Raw genomic sequence first — 17,674 nt, forward strand, 5'->3', positions numbered from 1 at the left:
TGTTTGATTTTTTTTAATTAATCAAGTTATTTGCTGCAGCTCTCAGGTTGAGTAATTAAGCTCAAATCCCACCTAAAAAGAAGCTTTTCATAGAATCTCTGGAGCCTGTGATGTTCAGTGCATCCCATGTTGATCCACTTTGCCTCAAACTACTGTCTTTTTTTACTTTAGTGATTTCTCTCTTTCAAAGTTCCTCTCGATGGCCTCACCCATTCAGCAAAGAGTTCAGAGAAAAAGATGTACTGAGTTCACTGAGAGTTGATTCTGTATGAATGGAATGACATGACCTTTGAATTAGAAGGCTATGTAGGAAGAACACCTTTTGTATTCAATATTTCTTAAAAATGCAGAGAAAATACGAATAATGCTTTACAAAAACGTGGGTAAATGTCATGAAACCCAAAGCTAAATGCATTTTCAGACCAGTGAATTACAACCATCAAGGACTCCCTCCCTCTGTACTTCTTCTTTCAAACATTGACCCATTCAATTCAATACACTGCACTAATGGTCATGCAATCTTTCTGAGTCATACGCCCAGCCTGCATGGGCTTAAAAAACACCACATTAATATAAACCCCATCCACAATACAGCGTTTGAGTCTTTTTGAGTCGTCAAAATTCAACAATAACTGATAAAACATATACTGTATATAAAATTATCATTTAAATGAAAAATTCTGCATAAAATCAAATTAAATGGTCCATCTCGCAATCTTTTGAAACAAAGCTAATCTAAACACAAGATGTATCAACCATTCCATCTATACAGCAGAATAGTTTAGGATATACTATTATATATTTTTAATGTGGCCATTTTAAAAGATAGGACAAGTTTGTAATGTTTCTATAAAGTCTGTAACTCTTTCAAATGTTCAGGTAAAAATACTACAAAGCCAATGTATCGAAGAGGAAAAGGTGCTATTTCTTCCCTCAAAAGTGACACAGCCTGAATCTCCAGAACCCTTTTTATAGTTTATATAAACACTGTTAGTGTGACTAAGCCGAGCACGTGCCCCCCCGCCCCCTGCTCTGATATAAACCAGGGAAACCCCATCCGACCATCACATTACGGAGATTACCGAGTCCAGCTCTGATCTCGCGTTTACCGACCACATGTTTTATTAAACTTTGGTTTTAATGCGCGTCGCACCTGTTTTTTGAGCAGCTTGATTGGCTGTAATAATTAGTGTTGAGTACTCGGAGCACAACTTAAACTTACTCCTGAGTCTTCTTCATCATTTTGGGACAGTTTATGCTCCGTATTGTCTTAAGTGAACCTAAACGTACAATTAAGATGTGTGTCTCAGGCGGATAGAAGCTCGACTCGTCGACTCGTTTCCCCTCCTAAACTTTAACAGAACCGTTTAATTCTGCGGTCCGTCCACATTTGGTCGCCGACATGATGTCCAGTGTGCGCCGGCACAGCCTCCGCCTGCAGACGGAGCTCCACCGGTGGAGCATCTGCGACCCGGGCAGCCACCTGCTCACGGACAGCCTCCTGGCCCGGGTCCCCGCCTGCATCTCCCGCTCCAAGTCCTGCAACAGCTCCGCCGGGGAGTCGGACGGGAGCCGCGGGAGCTGGTCGTCCTCAGACTCGGTCATCTCCACCGACTCATGCGGGGAGCCGGCGGAACCCGGGAGCCCGTACCGGGTTGTGCTGTTAGGGGCCAGCGGGGTCGGGAAGACAGCCTTCGCCAGCATCTTCGCCGGGGCGGCGGACAGCATGGACAGCGATTACTGCGAGCTGAGTGGAGGTGAGCAACATAATATACAGAAACGAGTTATGATGGTATTACTGACAACCAGCGTTTAGTTTTCTAATACATGTTGGATAAATACAAACAACAGCAAACCAACTATCTAAATGAAATGATTAAACTTATATATTATTATAATTATAATAACCTAGAGGCACAATAGATACAATGTTAATCTCATGAGCACCGTGCACTTGTTAATTTCCTATAACAATGTCATTCTCTAATTATTTTTGATAGTACATTGCTGTCAACAAAATGACTAGATGTGATGATTTTGTCTTTTCTAAGTTTGCTTTGTGTTTAACTCCAGATGAAGTGTGTGAGAAGGAAGTGGACGTGGATGGAGAGGCTGCAACTATAACTCTGCTTGACACGGATGGAGAGGTGAGATGAAAGCAGTCTGCATTAACTAGTGTGACTGACCCAAGGGCTCACTGCAGGTCTACATACCCAACCCTTCATCTAACATGTGTGTGTTTGACCTCGCAGACTGACAACGAATGGGCTCAGGACCACCACACGGCCACAGCTGACGCCTACCTGTTGCTGTACTCCGTGACGGACCGGGCCTCGTTCCTGCGAGCGTCCGAGCTCCGGATCACCCTGCGACGCCTCCGTCCTGCCCAGCACACACCGATCATCCTGGTGGGGAACAAATGTGATCTGGTGCGACGCAGAGAGGTGTCTGCCAGCGGTGAGGAGCCACAGGCCCTGCCTGCTTGTGTGTGATCTCTGTTCACTGTGAGGTTTTGCTTCTGTTAACATGTACTGACCACTGGCTTCCTGTTCCAGAGGGTCGCGCCTGTGCTGCCGTGTTTGACTGCAAGTTTATCGAAACCTCGGCCGCCATGCAGCACAACGTCTGGGAAGCTTTCTACGGCATGGTGAGACAGCTGCGTCTGCGCCGAGACTCCAAGGAAGCCAACAAGCGTCGCAGGCACAGAAACTTTAACTCACGGCGCGAGAGCCTTCCCATGAAGGCCAAGCGCTTCCTTGACAAGGTGGTGGCAAAGAACAATCCCAGCGTGGCGTTCTGGCTGAAGTCTAAGTCCTGTCATGATCTCTCTGTGCTCTAGGAGCCTGACTGGTTTTATTCAAACCTTTGAACAGAATATGTGGACGCCTGCTTCTGAAGGGCTCAAAGATGGTTGGTTCAAGTGTGTTCACACTGAGCCGGCATGGTGTGCACACGAGAGGTGATTGCATCCTTTCTGCACCGCTGTCAGAACCAGACTGAGAGGACTGAGCTCAGACTCTGTAATGGACTCGACAATCAGGAAATGAAGTGACATTTCCTGTCGTAAAAGCTCTTCACGTCTGTGTGGCGAAGACTCGGGAGGGTCAGAGATCAAGTGATGGAAATGGAGAGAATAATGTGGTGTATCTGGGTTTTTGAACAAATACATTCATATTAGCCTTTTCGCTCCTGCCTTCTCTCATTCTCTCCCTTTCCTCATCCTTTTGCTCTCATTCCTGCCAAATGTTCCCACAAGTGCTCAGATGACCAGTTATAAGGTACTGATAAGAAATCAGATGAACATTTAGTTGTTATTTTGAGTTTATTTATAATGTGTTGTATTTTGTAATTACAGTAAATGACAAAAGAGCATACATTGCATTATGCTTGTATGATTCAGTGTTGCTTATTGAAATAAAGTGGTATCATCCAATGAGAGAAAAAAAACTCCCCTTTGTTTGTCATCTCAACCTTAATAATGAGATATTACCGCCGGTGACTCAGCTATGACACACTTACGCAAACCAGAACGTTACTGTTATGAGTGAGGTGACATTAAAGCTGTACTTTCAGAAACCCAATTAGCCCCTGTGGGTGGGTGGGTGTCAGCTGTTTGAGCAGAGATTTTGACTGAGATTTAGGTCACAGTGTGACAGCAAACATCACGCTCAGACGCTGCCTGCTCAGATCCCAAACCCAGGTCTGTCAGTAAGGCGGTAAAATAAGTTGCCACGGTAACATTCAGAGGAGCAAATACCTTTTTTTTTCTTTTTCTTTTTTATGTTCAGTTCAGGTTTTGATTTGAATTGATTTATTAGGATCTCCACTAGCAACACACCGGAGTGAGAGCTCGTCTGCTCCGAAACATAAAACATAGAGGCAGATGGTGTTGATGCCGGATGGCCAAAATGTTTTTTGCAAGGCGGTCCGGCATACATTTACCATTCTTTACACAACAAAGTCCCCTCCATCTGAGTTAATGGCTTCATCCGCCGAACCGTCGACGCTGCAGTCACAGGATCTGGTTAAATAACGGTGGTGTGAAGCGGTGACTCACTCGCAGCCTTTTTTCTCCACAGTTGACGATTCACACAAATCTCCACCTGGTTTCCAAGCAGCTCACCGCTTCCAGCCACAGATGGTAGCGTGTTGTGCATCGGCATGTTTGAAGGATAATCCCCGCTATATCGATGAGAAAACAAAGGCTCTTTCTGAAATGGTGGAAATGTTTAGAGTGCCGAAGGTTTTATAGTGCGTGCCTTGACCTGCTGAATCACACCAGATGACCCCATAGGTTTGCATTCTTATGATGCAATGGATTGTCAGTGCAATCTGTTCGTCCCATTGTCTATACACACAGCTCCTTATCTGGCGCTAACTAATGGAAAATCTAACAGGAAACAGTGCAGAGGTGCGTAGGTCAAAGTCTGGGCAGAAATTAGGAACCTAAACGCTGAATAGCAGAAATATCCCTCATTATTAGCCCCCTTCTGTTCTAACATTTTCTCTTTTTGTACACATTTTACACACACTCAGTCCAAAATGTACTTGACTAATGTGAGATCCCTTCAATTGGTTTGTTTTTTGCAACTACAACTCACCAACAGGATCCAATCTATAAGCGTTTGTGGCTTCATGTAAAATAAGTGGCTACTATTGAGTGATAATGGCTGTGGCTTTTTCCAGTACTGTATGCACATTGTTCTTCCTGTCTTCTCCTCGCTACTCAGCCCCTCCCCATTGGCTAGCTGCACGAGGGGCAGGGTGATTAGACAATCATTAGATCCAATAAAACATTGCTGGTTAACACTTGGTTAACGTTTGACCAGAAAAGGATGGGGCTGCTGAGATCGCTCTGAGGCCCGAGCACTGACTTGCTCGATCTCTCCGGCAAGGTAAGTCTTCCTGCTCTCCTGTCTCCTGAGCTTTGGAAATGTAGAGTCTTTGGAGTAGATATTGACGTGTGAATAGGACACAAACTGGACGGCCTCTGTGGGTTTTAACAAGCTGTATTTGACGTGTCAGTGTTACAGTGTGTTGCAGAAGTGCTCTGATCTTCAGTTGACTTTGGCAGGGCCTCAGCGTCAGCTGTTAACATATCTGACGTCTGACCTCTCTTTCTTCATGGCTTCCCGGATTGTTGCCAGTTTTTGCTTGTTTTTGTTTTTCGATGGATGGGACATAGATTTGGTGTCCTAGCAGATGACATGTAGACTGGCAAAGGTCATTGACTTATTGTGCTAAAAGGAGGAAGGAAGGGCCTAGAATCCAAATCCTTGTGGTATACACTATTTATGGACAATATATTTTGTCCATAAATCTGTTGTTGGAAAAATACAGTCAATAATTCATTTTCAACTTCCAAGTTAAATCAAAGTTGATTGAATTGGTGATGTAAGAAATGGCGTGTTGGTTAAAATATGCCAGTCAGTTGAGGAAGCGGTCAACTTGGAGACGGAAGTGCTTATTAGAGTTAAAATGAGTTTACATGAAAGTAACGTGCTGTTAATAAGGAGTGTACCAGGGCAGCAGCATTAAACGTATGCGGTTCCACAAAAAGGTCAGCAGCCACGACTCAATGTCACCTTCACTTCACCCTTCTCTCCCACTCCTGCACTTACACCGATATCCGTCCACCATATACAAACACTCCTGATAGATTTGTTGAGCACAATATTTCAATAAATTAGTTACTTGTTTGACATGAATTGATTTTTTCATATCTGTCGTGATCTGAATCAGTGACATATAATAACTCAGACAGTACTATTTTCTGCTGCCATTTGAATGAAACCCTTGAGACACACTGAAGATTAGTAGAGTTAAAGGGAAATGATCATTTAATATTCCATATATTTTGGATGTCAATGAGACAGTAAATGTGTTCGCTGTCATTATTTCAAACAACTAAAAAAAGAAACACACCCACACATACAAACACAACGAAGGCTGTTCTGATAATGAATCTCTGAGTGCTGTAAAGTCACTAAGGTTAAACACTCTTCATTGACCTTTGGACACCTTCGTGGTATACTCGTATTGACACCCAGAGTGAAAAAACCCACCCATGTCTGGCCCTGCATGTGAGCTCTGACTTTCAGTTTCTCCGGCTGAGGCGGATGCTTCACCTGTTGGTGGAGGTGGAGCCACACATGGAGATAGCATGTACATGTGTGGACACTCAAGGACGGAGGAAGGATTTTCTTGGTCTTTATGAATCAATAACTCATTGTGCCAAATTAAGAAAGCAAAGTAAAGAGGCACGCTGGGGTTAATTGTTTCTGGAAGGACTCCGTCACACTTTCTACATTGATTTCCATGATTTCTACAAGCATGAGATGTGAACTGAACAGCGGAGAACTTTTTCTCTTGTGAATATGAATGTGTAATTTAAATCCTCCTCTCCCGTCACTTCTCTGCCTCCTCAACCTCCTGCTTTCTCCTTTATCCCACCCCCCATGTCTCCTCCTCTCCTTTCTCTCCCTTCCCAGACTGGAATCATGACACCCATGATGCATCTGTTGCTGCTCCCACTCCTGTTCAGCATTGTGAGTACACAACACTGTCACCGGTTGCTCCTGCACGTCTATACATAATGCACAAATACACGACTCTTTTAAAAAGGATGTTTGGGTTTATTCATAAACAATTCATGGGACATTTTTGGTGCTCGGGAAGTGTGTGCAGGTCTTTTTATGGCATTTAAAGTAGAAATAAAATACCAGACTGAGGTGATGTGTGCAGAAAACCTTTGCTAACTTATTTCCAACGCTAAAAGGAAGTGGAAATTGTTACCAAACTGAGCGTTAGTCCTTTGTAGACTTTGCTCCCCTCTCCTGCTGTGGGATATAAGATGTGCCCCTACTTGTCATGTAGCGTTGGTTCAATAAATAACTGGGCTGTAAAAGCCGTTCCTCAATGCCTCACTACATCCAGTTACAGTACGGGGTGGAGGGCGAATGTGGGCGTGAGTGTGACTGGTTCAATCTGACCTCATCCTGTGCTATATCCAATGACCTTTGACCTCTGTTTCTGTGCTCCGGTAGGCTGGTGGGAAGGATCTGGAGGAGAAGAAGGGCCCGTTTGAGAACACAGAGCTGGATGTGCCTGAGGGGACACCGGTGCCATATCCCTTCTATCAGGTAAGTAACCGAGTCCATTTACTCAAGTGCTGTACTTAAATACAGTTTTATTTTCATCATTTATGCTACTTTATACTTTGTACTCCACTACATTTCAAAGGGAAACAGTGTACCTTTCTTCACTTCAGATTGAAAGTGATGAATGCAATACACTACAATAATGGATGCCCCCTCACAGATATGAATCTGTGAGGGGGCATCCATTATTGTATTGCAAACTACACTTCTCACATGTCGATAATTGTTTGATATCCAGTGAAAACATTCATCAATATTTCACAAACGGCAAAGAATATTTTTTTTGTGTGCAGTAGACATTTTATTTGTTTCCCTTTCTCCCCCTGTTCAGACTCTCAGAACATCTCATATTTATCTTCTGACCCTTTGGAGCTCAATTCTAGATTGAGAACCACTAAACCAGTTTCAAAGTGTCAAAAGGCTGTAAATGAATCTGTTATTGTTTTCTTCATCTTCTTCTTTCCTGCCTTGCTCTGTCTCATTCATTCTGTAGTTCGAGGTGACCCAGCCAGGTGTAAATAGTTTCAGGCTGAGTGGAGAAGGTCAGGCAGACATTATGATTTCAAAGGACGGGTGGCTGTACCTGGAGAAGCCTCTGGACTGGTCTCAAAATGACCATTACATCATCATGGTAAGGCGGTCCTCTCCCTTCTTATAAACACACAGAAGCCCTCAAAACAGGCCTTCATACATACTTGTGTTGGTGTGTGCGCCTACGTCCAGGTGGAGGCGATGGCGGATGATGAAGTTGTGGACGGCCCAGTTTATGTGACCATAAATGTGTTGGACATCAACAACAACGCTCCATACTTCAACCAGAGTGAATACACGGCTGTCGTCAGAGAAAACAACCCAGCAGGTGTGTATTAGAAGCAGTTAAAGAGGAGGAGAGTATGTGTGTTGTTGACACTGAAATCTGTAAGTATTGAGAACATCCAGTCAACACTAAACCTTTTATACGTTAAAGTAAATGGGGTTTAAGGACTATAGTTCATCTACCCCCACCTTTGCTGGGGCATTGCTGAATTTCTTGGCCTATTAGTGCTATCTCAGTGGAATTGCATGAAATCACTGGTAGGACTGTGTACTGCCTCATCCATGTACACGTCCACCTTCATCCAAAAAGTATTGCATCTCAAAGCCAAACCATCTAAAAGAAGACATATGTTATGTATTATGTGTTGGAGAAATCTAGGTGTTGATGTAAGACCACTTCCATGCATGAGTCCCTGTGCTCACACTATGAGTCAGACAGAAACACAGGCATGAAATAATTCATCACTGTAACCCCCTCCCAACCCCTCTTGTCATCAATGTGTTAGTTCTGTCCTTGTACTGTCCAGGCTATTGTATCAATATATATACAATAAATCTAAAAAGAAGAACAACATAACACATGGAAAGTGTGAAAAGAAAAGAGTTTTTCATTTCTACTTCTAGCTACTTCTAGCTCTAATCTCTGTGGAAAGACTTCAGATGTCATGGGTTTGTTCTGTTTCCTGTTCCAGGTGTCCCATTTACCCGTGTGTTTGCGTTGGATCAGGACGACTCACAGACTACCAACGCTCATCTGAGCTACAGCCTGGTCAGCCAGATCCCCAACAGACACCACGTCCTCCTGTTCCAGATTGACCCCAACACCGGAGAGATCTCCACCACAGAAGCAGGTAATAGGAGTCACAACTTGCAAACAAAGTCTCTAATCTGTCCATCCCTGCCTGTAATCTGTCAGTATAATGCCACTGTAAATCCAGATTACACAGCTCATCCCGTGTGCTCAAGATTAACGCTGATTGGAGGCACATTGCCTAAATGTGTCGCGTGATGTTGATCACTGATTACTTTGAGTGTGTGAGCATGTGAATGACTCAGTGAAGATGCCTGTTTACATGTGTGAGCTGTTTGACATCACACTGAACAACATTTGATTGGTGTGTGTTCTCTAACAGGGAAGCAGATGCTTAAAGCCAGAGAAGGCATCCGGTACGGCAGAGGAGAAGATCAGAGCATCGAGGCTCTGAGGACAAAGTTTGACGATTACTGCCCGATGCAGAAGATCTCCTACGAAGAAAACCCCTTCTTCACCTGTGTGGAGAGAGCAGGTCTGTGTCCTGCAAGGCACTTACTTTTGCTCATTTTGACAAGCATGTCTCTAAACTTTAAAAAATCATGAGTCATCCCAGGGTGTTTGCGGTGTGTGAAAGCTAGAGCGTGTGAGAGTGATGAATGGTGTCAGCTCTAATGAAAAAGCGACTGTCAGCGATTAGTGCGAGTGTGATTTACTGGGTGTTGAGTTGATGAGTTCAGATGGGGAGCGTAGTTAAGCCGTCACCAATGTGACTCAGCCTTCCAAAGCAAGAGATGTTCTGAAATGTTTTTCTAACGTTCAAACCTCCAAGCTGTTTTGCTTTTTCCTGCCTGCACAATAGCTCTAATCGCAACGTTGCTCTTCCTCTGTGGTGTCAGAAATGAGGAGGAGGAATGTGGACCCCCTGGAGGACCCAGACTACACCTTGTCTGTGCGCGTGCAGGACCTGGGAGGGGCGTCCGAGACGGCCCTGAGTGGAAACACCAGAGTTCACATCGTCGTGCAGCAAAACCTGTGGGTCAATCCTGGACCCATAACGGTTAAAGAGCACCTGAAGGAGTCGTACCCGCTGGTCATCGCAAAGGTGCGGTGGGGTGTCCACTCTGCACACGCCTCATGAATGCATGTTAACACTCACTTTACTTGCACTACTTCCAGTAACTCCCATCCCCACTGTGGCCTCTTCCCTCCCTGTTCGTCTCCAGGTCCAGTCCAACGAGCCCAACGCCATCTACACGCTAACACAGAAAGAGCGAGAGCTGAAATTCCCCTTCCAGATCACAGAAGACGGAGAAATTCATCTGACAGAGGAGCTGGACAGAGAAGACAAGGACATGGTACACAACACATCTCTATCATATCAAACAACTTACTTCTAGGGCTTCTTCTTGAACTTGTGTTGGTGGTGTTTCAGTACATCCTGGTGGTGTTCGCCGTGGATAACAACAACAAGCAGGTGGATCCCCCCATGGAGGTCCAGGTGTTGGTGGAGGACGTGAATGACAACGCACCAGTGTGTGCAAATGAGGAGAGTGTGTTTGAGGTGCAGGAGGACGAGCCTGTAGGTAAGATGTGTGTGTGTGTGTGTGTGTGTGTGTGTGTGTGTGTGTGTGTGTGCAGGATGATGCTAAACGTCTATTCTCTTGCTGTGATTTGATGTCACCATTGCTTCTTCTTTGTCTGGGTCCATATTTACCAAATATTTACACTTTAGATTGTAATTTGCAAAGTCACAACTAACTAAAGCTAAAGTACATTTAGTGGAGTGAAAAAAAAACAATATATGCCTTTGAGAATGTAGTACAAAGTAGCAAATGCTAATGCTCAAGTAATGTTAAAGGGCCTCAATTTGTATTTAAGTGCAGTATATGTACTTTCCTGTACTTAACTGCGAGTGACTTACGTGTACTTAGAGTGGAATGTAAGCGGATCCTTAAAGAGAAGCAGAGCAGAGAAGCAAATCAAAATCCAGCTTTATTTTGTCGTTTGCCGATCAAATGTAAGCAAATAATAGGCTAAAATATCTAAATGAGTCTGCATGCAGTCATCTCCAGAAGTCTCCTCAGAGACCTCTGGAGCCCCCTACTCTTATCCTGCTTGTGGTTCCAGGCAGCCCCATTGGACAGCTGTTGGCCCACGATGACGATCAAGTCGGGACCCTGAACTCCCAGCTGACTTACACCATCGTGTCCCAAAGTCCTCCCACCTCACCCAACGCCTTCTCCATCGACGCTGTTTCTGGAAGAATCCAGGCGTTGCGCTCGCTGCAGCGTAAAGACCAGCAGATGTATAACCTCAACGTCCGAGTCACCGACCAAGGTAACACACACGCTGTATGACGCAACACTCCCGTAAATAGAGGTCAGGCCGTCTGACCTCCAAGCTCTTTTTGTCCCACAGTTTTCAGCACAGAATGTAAGGTCGTCGTCAAGGTCATCGACGTCAACAACGAGATGCCGCTGTTCGACAAGAACGACGTAAGAATGTGAACCGCCGTACTGGTTTTCATATTCTGAGGCAGGTTGTCGTCATGTTTCTGTGTGTGTGTGTGTGTGTGTGTGTGTGTGTGTGTGCAGTACGGCACTCACAGCTTGGCAGAGGACACTCCTGTGGGAACCACAGTGCTGACCATCAGAGCAGCAGATGCCGATGATCCCGGCAGTGGCAGCTCCCTCATCGAGTTCCACATCACCGCTGGCGACGATGATGAGGTTTTTACTGTGGAAACCGACGGCAAAGGCGTCGGCCATGTTGTCGTAGCGAAGGTACGGCCTCTCCAGGCTCCTCATCCCAACACAAACGCACACGGGAATACACTGAAATATTCAATGTCCATTTCACCCTGCAAAGTCCTGTGGTGTGTGTTTTCTATTCATGGGATATTCTCTTATATGGAGTATTTCCATTGTTTATTATTTTATAGATTTATATTTTTAAATAAATGCATGCTTTTTTCTAGAAAATGTCAGAAAATAGTGAATATTTCACTTCTGTCCAATGTGTCGTCCCAAAGTGATATAACACGGAAAAGCTGCAAATCCTCACAATGAAGAGACAATGTTACTAATTTCACTTGATTGTTTATTTCTTAAATGATTATGAAATAAGTAGGTCATCTCATAGTCTTTGTTCCTTTTATTCATGCGTTTCATAACCAGACTGCTTGTCTCGTAACAGCATCTCGACTTCGAGTCATCCCCCTCCTTCAAGCTCCAAATTGACGCCCGTAACCCAGAGCCTCTGATGGCGGGGCTGGAGTACGGCGTCGAGTCCACGGCCTTTGTCTCCGTGTCTCTCACTGACGTAGACGAGGCTCCAGAGTTCAGCCTGGATGTCCTGGATGTGACCGTGCCTGAAAACACCACCATGGGCTCCGTGCTGCTCACTCTGGAGGCCAAGGATCCAGAGGGCAAAGAGATCGGGTAAAGACACAGAAATAAGATGACAGGCAGTGACCGGCAAATCCCATGAAAAGACCCAAACCAACAATGAATTGATGCTTCTGGCCTGATATATCTGAGTTAACCTTTAACCTCTTACCAAACGCAATTAGTTCCCATTGTTAGAGATGTTATGTCTCCAGCTCAGAGCCACAGACGAGGTGATGAAGTTGGAAAGTTGACCTATGTGTTGTTGGTTTTGGTCTTTTCACAGGATTTGTTGACAAAGTAGAAATCTAGAATATCACCAGCCTTATGCTTTAAGGTGCAGTTCCTCTACAGCCACTTTAGACTTTAGAAATGTTCCCCTATAATCCACACAAACATCCATAAACAATACAAAATGATATAGACACAATTAAAACAGAACAACAACGATGAACAACGAACAACAAACACAACGTAGAACGAGTCCTCCTGACCCTACGTGTTACCCATTTTCACTTTTTTATTATTTGAATAGTAACAATCACAACACCTCTGAGCTGTATTACCAAATACGGACCTCAAAACATCTGAAGGAGACTCCACGACACAATGTTCTTCAGTTTTACGAGCTGTAACAAGATCTACTGTGTGATATAAGACTGAACACACACACACACACACACACACACACACACACACACACACTGCTGTCATAGTTTAGGAATCGTTCCACTAGATCAGCACTGACGTTGTTTTTAATGTTACTGCTATGATTGGGACTCAGACTATTGACTTGTTTTGACGACCATTCTTCCAGTTCATAACCTTGTGTGGATGATTTCTAACATCTGCTTGCCATGCATGTGTCTCTGTGTGCAGTTTTAAGTTGGACGGTGACACTCGGGGCTGGCTGGAGATCGATGCTGCCACCGGAGAGATCAAGACCAAAAGCAAGCTGGACAGAGAATCCGTGGAGAGTTTTGAAGTCACTGTGACTGCGTTTGAGAAGGGTGAGGAATCAGACTCATGTTAAAGCTTATTAGAAGGTTTTTATAACCCTTTACTTTTGGTTTTGTGCTAAAAGTAAGAACATTTCTATCTAATCACAGCATCTAAACAATATTTAATAGCATTAAAGGATTTAGCTTTTATTTCTTTGTCTTATGAAAACTGAAATTTAAAGCCTGATCATTGTATTCACCAAAGAAAAAAGTTTTTTCATATCTCTGATTTTCCCTCTGAAGAGAACCCCAAACAATCTTCCGAGCGCGTTGTGTCCGTAAGGCTGCTGGATGTGAACGACAACATTCCCAAACTAATGGAGAGCCAGGCCTTCATCTGTGTGAAGAAACCCCAACCTGTCATCCTCAGGGCCCAAGACTCCGACAGCGCCCCCTTCTCCCAGCCCTTCACCTTCACCTTCGCCTTCCCCCACGGCAAGAAATCTCATAACTGGGAACTGAAGACACTTGACGGTACGGCTAACATCCTGGAGCTGCTACTACAGTGATGTGACAGAAGATGGTGTGAAACTGTGTACACGCAGATCATGACATTGTTCTCGTTTCCTTTGGTATGTTATGCAGGTACATCCGCTAAACTGATCCTGAAGAAAATACCAAGTGAAGATAAAACCTTCCTTCTCCCCATTTACATCAGAGACAACGCAGGCATGGGAATCAAACAATCATTTGAGGGTGAGTTTATTCTTGGAGCGTATTCCTCTGTGCCACAGAGCTCCACTGTTGTCCAAAAAACAACTGAGAACACATCAATGAGCCACGCTGTTTATTTTGAGTCAATCCCACATTCACCACTTTAAATACTGGGGCACAAAGCGTGCAGGTGGCGGAGTGGTTAGGGTGCATGCCATGTACGAACGTGCATACGCAGCTGACCCTGGTTTGAATCCCAGCCGGAGGTCCTTTACTGCATGTCACACCTCCTCTCTCTCTCCTATGTTTCAGATCTATCCACTGCTAATAAAAGCGTCTATGCCTCGAAAAAAATACTGGGGCACAAAATGTGTATTAATCTGCCACTGAAAATAGTCCCTGAAAAATGTCTCATTTAATTTGCTAGGAATTGACTCTTGACTTTTTTTTTTACTCTTGAATTGAGTCTTTTTTATTTTTTATTTTTTAAACATCAAATTAATTTGTATGTTCAGTATGAACAAAGATATGGATGGGAAATCAGTAAATGTTTGAAGATGGCATTTTTATTTTATTCATTTTTTTGCAGAAATTAGTATACTTTACATAGAAAATACATCAAAATCAAAAAGAATGAACCAAAAAAACAAAAACGCTGTGGCAGGAGAGGTTCAAGAAGCCAACAGGCATTAGCTCAGGAGGTAGAGCGGGTTGGCTGGTAACCGCAAGATTGCTGGTTCGATCCCCGGCTCCTCCTAGCTGAGTGCCTGGTGTCCCTGAGCAAGACACCTCACACTAATTGCTCCTGATGAGCTGGCTGTCGCCCTGCGTGGTTGACTCCACCATCGGTCATTCGCATGTCAGTCATTCCTGTAAAGTGCTTTGGAGAAAAGCGCTATATAAATGAGGACCATTTACCATACATGGGACCTCACCTCTTAAGAGACAAATAAAACAAGCAAACTAAGCAAATTGAATTACACAATTTCAAAGCAAAATTAAGTATAAACACATACACAAGAACCTACACACGTATTCATACACATACACATATGATAGATAATAAATGAAACAGGTGTCAAATCTGTTAAACGAGGAGTGAAAAACTGATGGGAAAAAAAGAAAGTTTGTTACTGATGATGAAGTATTACACTTTTGGTTCGTGTCTTTTCGTGGGATTCACCTCAACCTTTGAAGTCAAATGATGACACTGCTCTGCACACCGTGTTTATTCTAAAAGTTGAATGACATATCTGTGTGCTGCTCTACCAGTGAGAGTGTGTGACTGCACGGATCTGGGCTACTGCTACGTCGCACCAGCAGAACGCAACCTCAGCCTTGGATTGGGAACCACCATCGGCATCCTGGCGGGCACTCTGGGATTCTGCAGTAAGTCTGACAAACATATTAAAGTCCTCCACCCGTCATGCTGTATGATCTAATGTTATTGTGTAGTTTGGTGTCGGTTGTGCTGACTCTTTTCAATGTCTTGTTATTGCAGTTATTGCCTTCATCATAGTGATCAAACGTGCAAATAAAAAGAACAAGAAGTCGACCCTGACTGAAGAAGAAGAAAGGAACGCCATTATGTAGTCACACACACACGAGAACACACACACACACACACACACACACACACACACACACACACACACACACACACACACACACACACACACACACACTGTGTTACTGCTGTGCTGTGACTGTCAGGTGGCCCCATGCTAATCATGGATATATAACACTTGTTAACGTATTTTATTTGAAGTTCACTGCCAAACTCAGGTTGTTTCATTAGCAGTTAAATCATCTCACCTAATTCAATGATTTCTTTTTGGCCCAGAACGTTTGTGTTGTAAATGTCTTTCTGCATATGAATGTTGTGTTAACTGGAAATATCTTTAATGTTATGAAACATCTTAAAGTCGAAACATTGTGTGCAACAAACAATTTTGCACCGAGCAGCGACGGCTCCATTTCCCAATAAACAAAGAAAGTTGGAACGCTGTATGGAACGGTGCATGTGTGAACAGTGCATGAAGGAGCATACATCCCCCCCCCCCACACACACACACACACACACACCACCAGTGTGTCTCTGAGCAGCCAAGGCCACGGTGCTGCAGAGAGTGAAGCTCTGAGTCATCTCTTAGACAGTGGGAGACGGGACACATATTGTTGTTGGGATGATTGTGGGCTTTTATGGAGCACAAAGAGGCCGCAACACACACACACACACACACACACACACACACACACACACAAAAACACACACCGATCCACATGCGAGAGTGGAAGGTGGATCCCACATGTGCTGCCATAAATGTGCATCCTTCCTGTCCATGTGCCATGTTTGTGAGTAAGTGTGTATGTGTGTGTGCACGTGTGTTTGAGATGAGTCATCGAACAGCCTGCTGCCGCTTCCAGAAACTGAACGGACGGCGGTGTCAGAGGAGTGGACTGAGCTACAGCCTCATAATGACAAACCCAACATGGAGCCTCTCCGGTGTTTATGTCTGCACTCACTCCTCGCCTGTATCCTGGCAACACTTTCCACAACAGCACAGACCCACACACACACACACACACACACACACAGACACACACACACACACGCACACACACACACACACACACACACACACACACACACACACACACACGCACACACACACACAGACACACTCACACACACACACACACACACACACACACACACACACACACACACACACACACACATAGTGCTGGAGAGTTGGTCGATGTAGAAAGCTTGAGAGACAGAAGAGAAGAGGTGGAATAAAGAAAGGAAGAGTAAACTGTGTGATGGATGAGCCACTCATATCAATCTACACCATCAGACGATCGTTTTTGTCTCAAATTTGTGATGTTTGTGTCCCCTCCTAATGTTCTAGTAACTCTTTTATCCTAATGTACAAATACGTTTCACAATGGTTGATTTGACACCAGCTTGTATTGCACATTTATAAGTCAAAAAGATGTCAGAAAAACATTATTTATTAAATACAACATATGTGCTTCCCCAAAAACAGAGTCAGGAATCTGTTAGCTTATTGATTATTTGTATTATGTGAGTGGATATACAAAGAGAAGCGCAGATAAAAAAAAAAAAAAGAGAGCATACGACTTACCCAATGAGATCATTTGCACAGTTACATAAATATGATGTGGGACTGAAATTATCTACTTTTTAGAACAAAGCACAAGAAAATGTGTCACTTTTGACAGTTTTGACAGTTATCTAATTCTGTGTGGATAAAAACAAATCCAGCCTGAAAACCTCTTCCTCTTCTGTTCTTGTATTGTGTCTCCTTGAGTGAGTTTATGTGGGTTTTGATTACACATCCAGCCTCTTAATCTCACTGAAAAGTACAAGCATATAAACAAATTCCATAAACTAATGTCACTACGTCTGCTTTTACGAACTAGTCCTGGAAAACATCCGTGCCGTAGCGGAAACCAGGCGTGGAACGGACCAAAATATAAAGTTGATTTCCAGTAAACCGGATGTCACCAAACAAATACACCAGTTGTCCTGAATGCTTATTCTAGGTCACATGAGCACAATCAACAGGAGCTGTTGGCTTGAAATAAAGTCTATTCTCCATTTGTGACGCCACAAGAAATCTGTTTAATAAATAAAAGTATTATTTGCAAGCAAAGGCAGGATGTCATGAACGGTCTGACATCAGGGTTTGATGATCCACTCTTTGTCGTCTTTGAAGAAGGACCCTAATTCCAAAAATCACAGTTATATAACATAAATAAAATGCATTGTTATGGAGTTCCTAAAGGAACTATCACACCTAGATAAATAATTAAATGTGTACCACCATCACACAAAAAAACTATTTATTTGCTTTTAAGATTACATCATTTACA

General features: G+C 43.8%; 2 protein-coding genes across 2 annotated transcripts; both read left to right on the plus strand.

Moving 5' to 3' along the window:
- Nucleotides 1-125: 125 nt before the first annotated feature.
- gem (GTP binding protein overexpressed in skeletal muscle) lies at nucleotides 126-3,423 on the plus strand. The gene is made up of 4 exons (XM_084026405.1): nucleotides 126-1,757; nucleotides 2,074-2,147; nucleotides 2,253-2,457; nucleotides 2,556-3,423. Exons 1-4 carry the CDS (start codon nucleotides 1,403-1,405, stop codon nucleotides 2,837-2,839), a joined length of 918 nt encoding a protein of 305 aa, XP_083882531.1. The 5' UTR covers nucleotides 126-1,402; the 3' UTR covers nucleotides 2,840-3,423.
- A 1,355-nt stretch (nucleotides 3,424-4,778) lies between these two features.
- Nucleotides 4,779-17,325, plus strand: cdh17 (cadherin 17, LI cadherin (liver-intestine)). The gene is made up of 19 exons (XM_084027372.1): nucleotides 4,779-4,895; nucleotides 6,492-6,548; nucleotides 7,047-7,142; nucleotides 7,654-7,791; nucleotides 7,884-8,019; nucleotides 8,669-8,827; nucleotides 9,110-9,262; nucleotides 9,627-9,832; nucleotides 9,954-10,085; nucleotides 10,163-10,313; nucleotides 10,858-11,067; nucleotides 11,149-11,225; nucleotides 11,325-11,513; nucleotides 11,926-12,170; nucleotides 12,996-13,126; nucleotides 13,361-13,591; nucleotides 13,703-13,813; nucleotides 15,044-15,160; nucleotides 15,273-17,325. The coding sequence occupies exons 2-19, from the start codon at nucleotides 6,501-6,503 to the stop codon at nucleotides 15,362-15,364; spliced, it is 2,622 nt and encodes an 873-aa protein (XP_083883498.1). The 5' UTR covers nucleotides 4,779-4,895; nucleotides 6,492-6,500; the 3' UTR covers nucleotides 15,365-17,325.
- Nucleotides 17,326-17,674: the final 349 nt, after the last annotated feature.

The sequence above is a fragment of the Eutrigla gurnardus genome, assembly GCF_963514095.1.
Source record: "Eutrigla gurnardus genome assembly, chromosome: 14".
In the NCBI taxonomy this organism is placed as follows: domain Eukaryota; kingdom Metazoa; phylum Chordata; class Actinopteri; order Perciformes; family Triglidae; genus Eutrigla; species Eutrigla gurnardus.

Bases quoted from the DNA above. Each gene is read 5' to 3' on its own strand.
- gem (XM_084026405.1), top strand. From the start codon at position 1,403: ATGATGTCCAGTGTGCGCCGGCACAGCCTCCGCCTGCAGACGGAGCTC. The intron at 1,758-2,073 runs GTGAGCAACATA...GTTTAACTCCAG, and splicing joins TTACTGCGAGCTGAGTGGAG to ATGAAGTGTGTGAGAAGGAA. The intron at 2,458-2,555 runs GTGAGGAGCCAC...TTCCTGTTCCAG, and splicing joins CAGAGAGGTGTCTGCCAGCG to AGGGTCGCGCCTGTGCTGCC.
- cdh17 (XM_084027372.1), top strand. From the start codon at position 6,501: ATGACACCCATGATGCATCTGTTGCTGCTCCCACTCCTGTTCAGCATT. The intron at 11,514-11,925 runs GTACGGCCTCTC...GTCTCGTAACAG, and splicing joins GCCATGTTGTCGTAGCGAAG to CATCTCGACTTCGAGTCATC. The intron at 12,171-12,995 runs GTAAAGACACAG...CTCTGTGTGCAG, and splicing joins CCAGAGGGCAAAGAGATCGG to TTTTAAGTTGGACGGTGACA.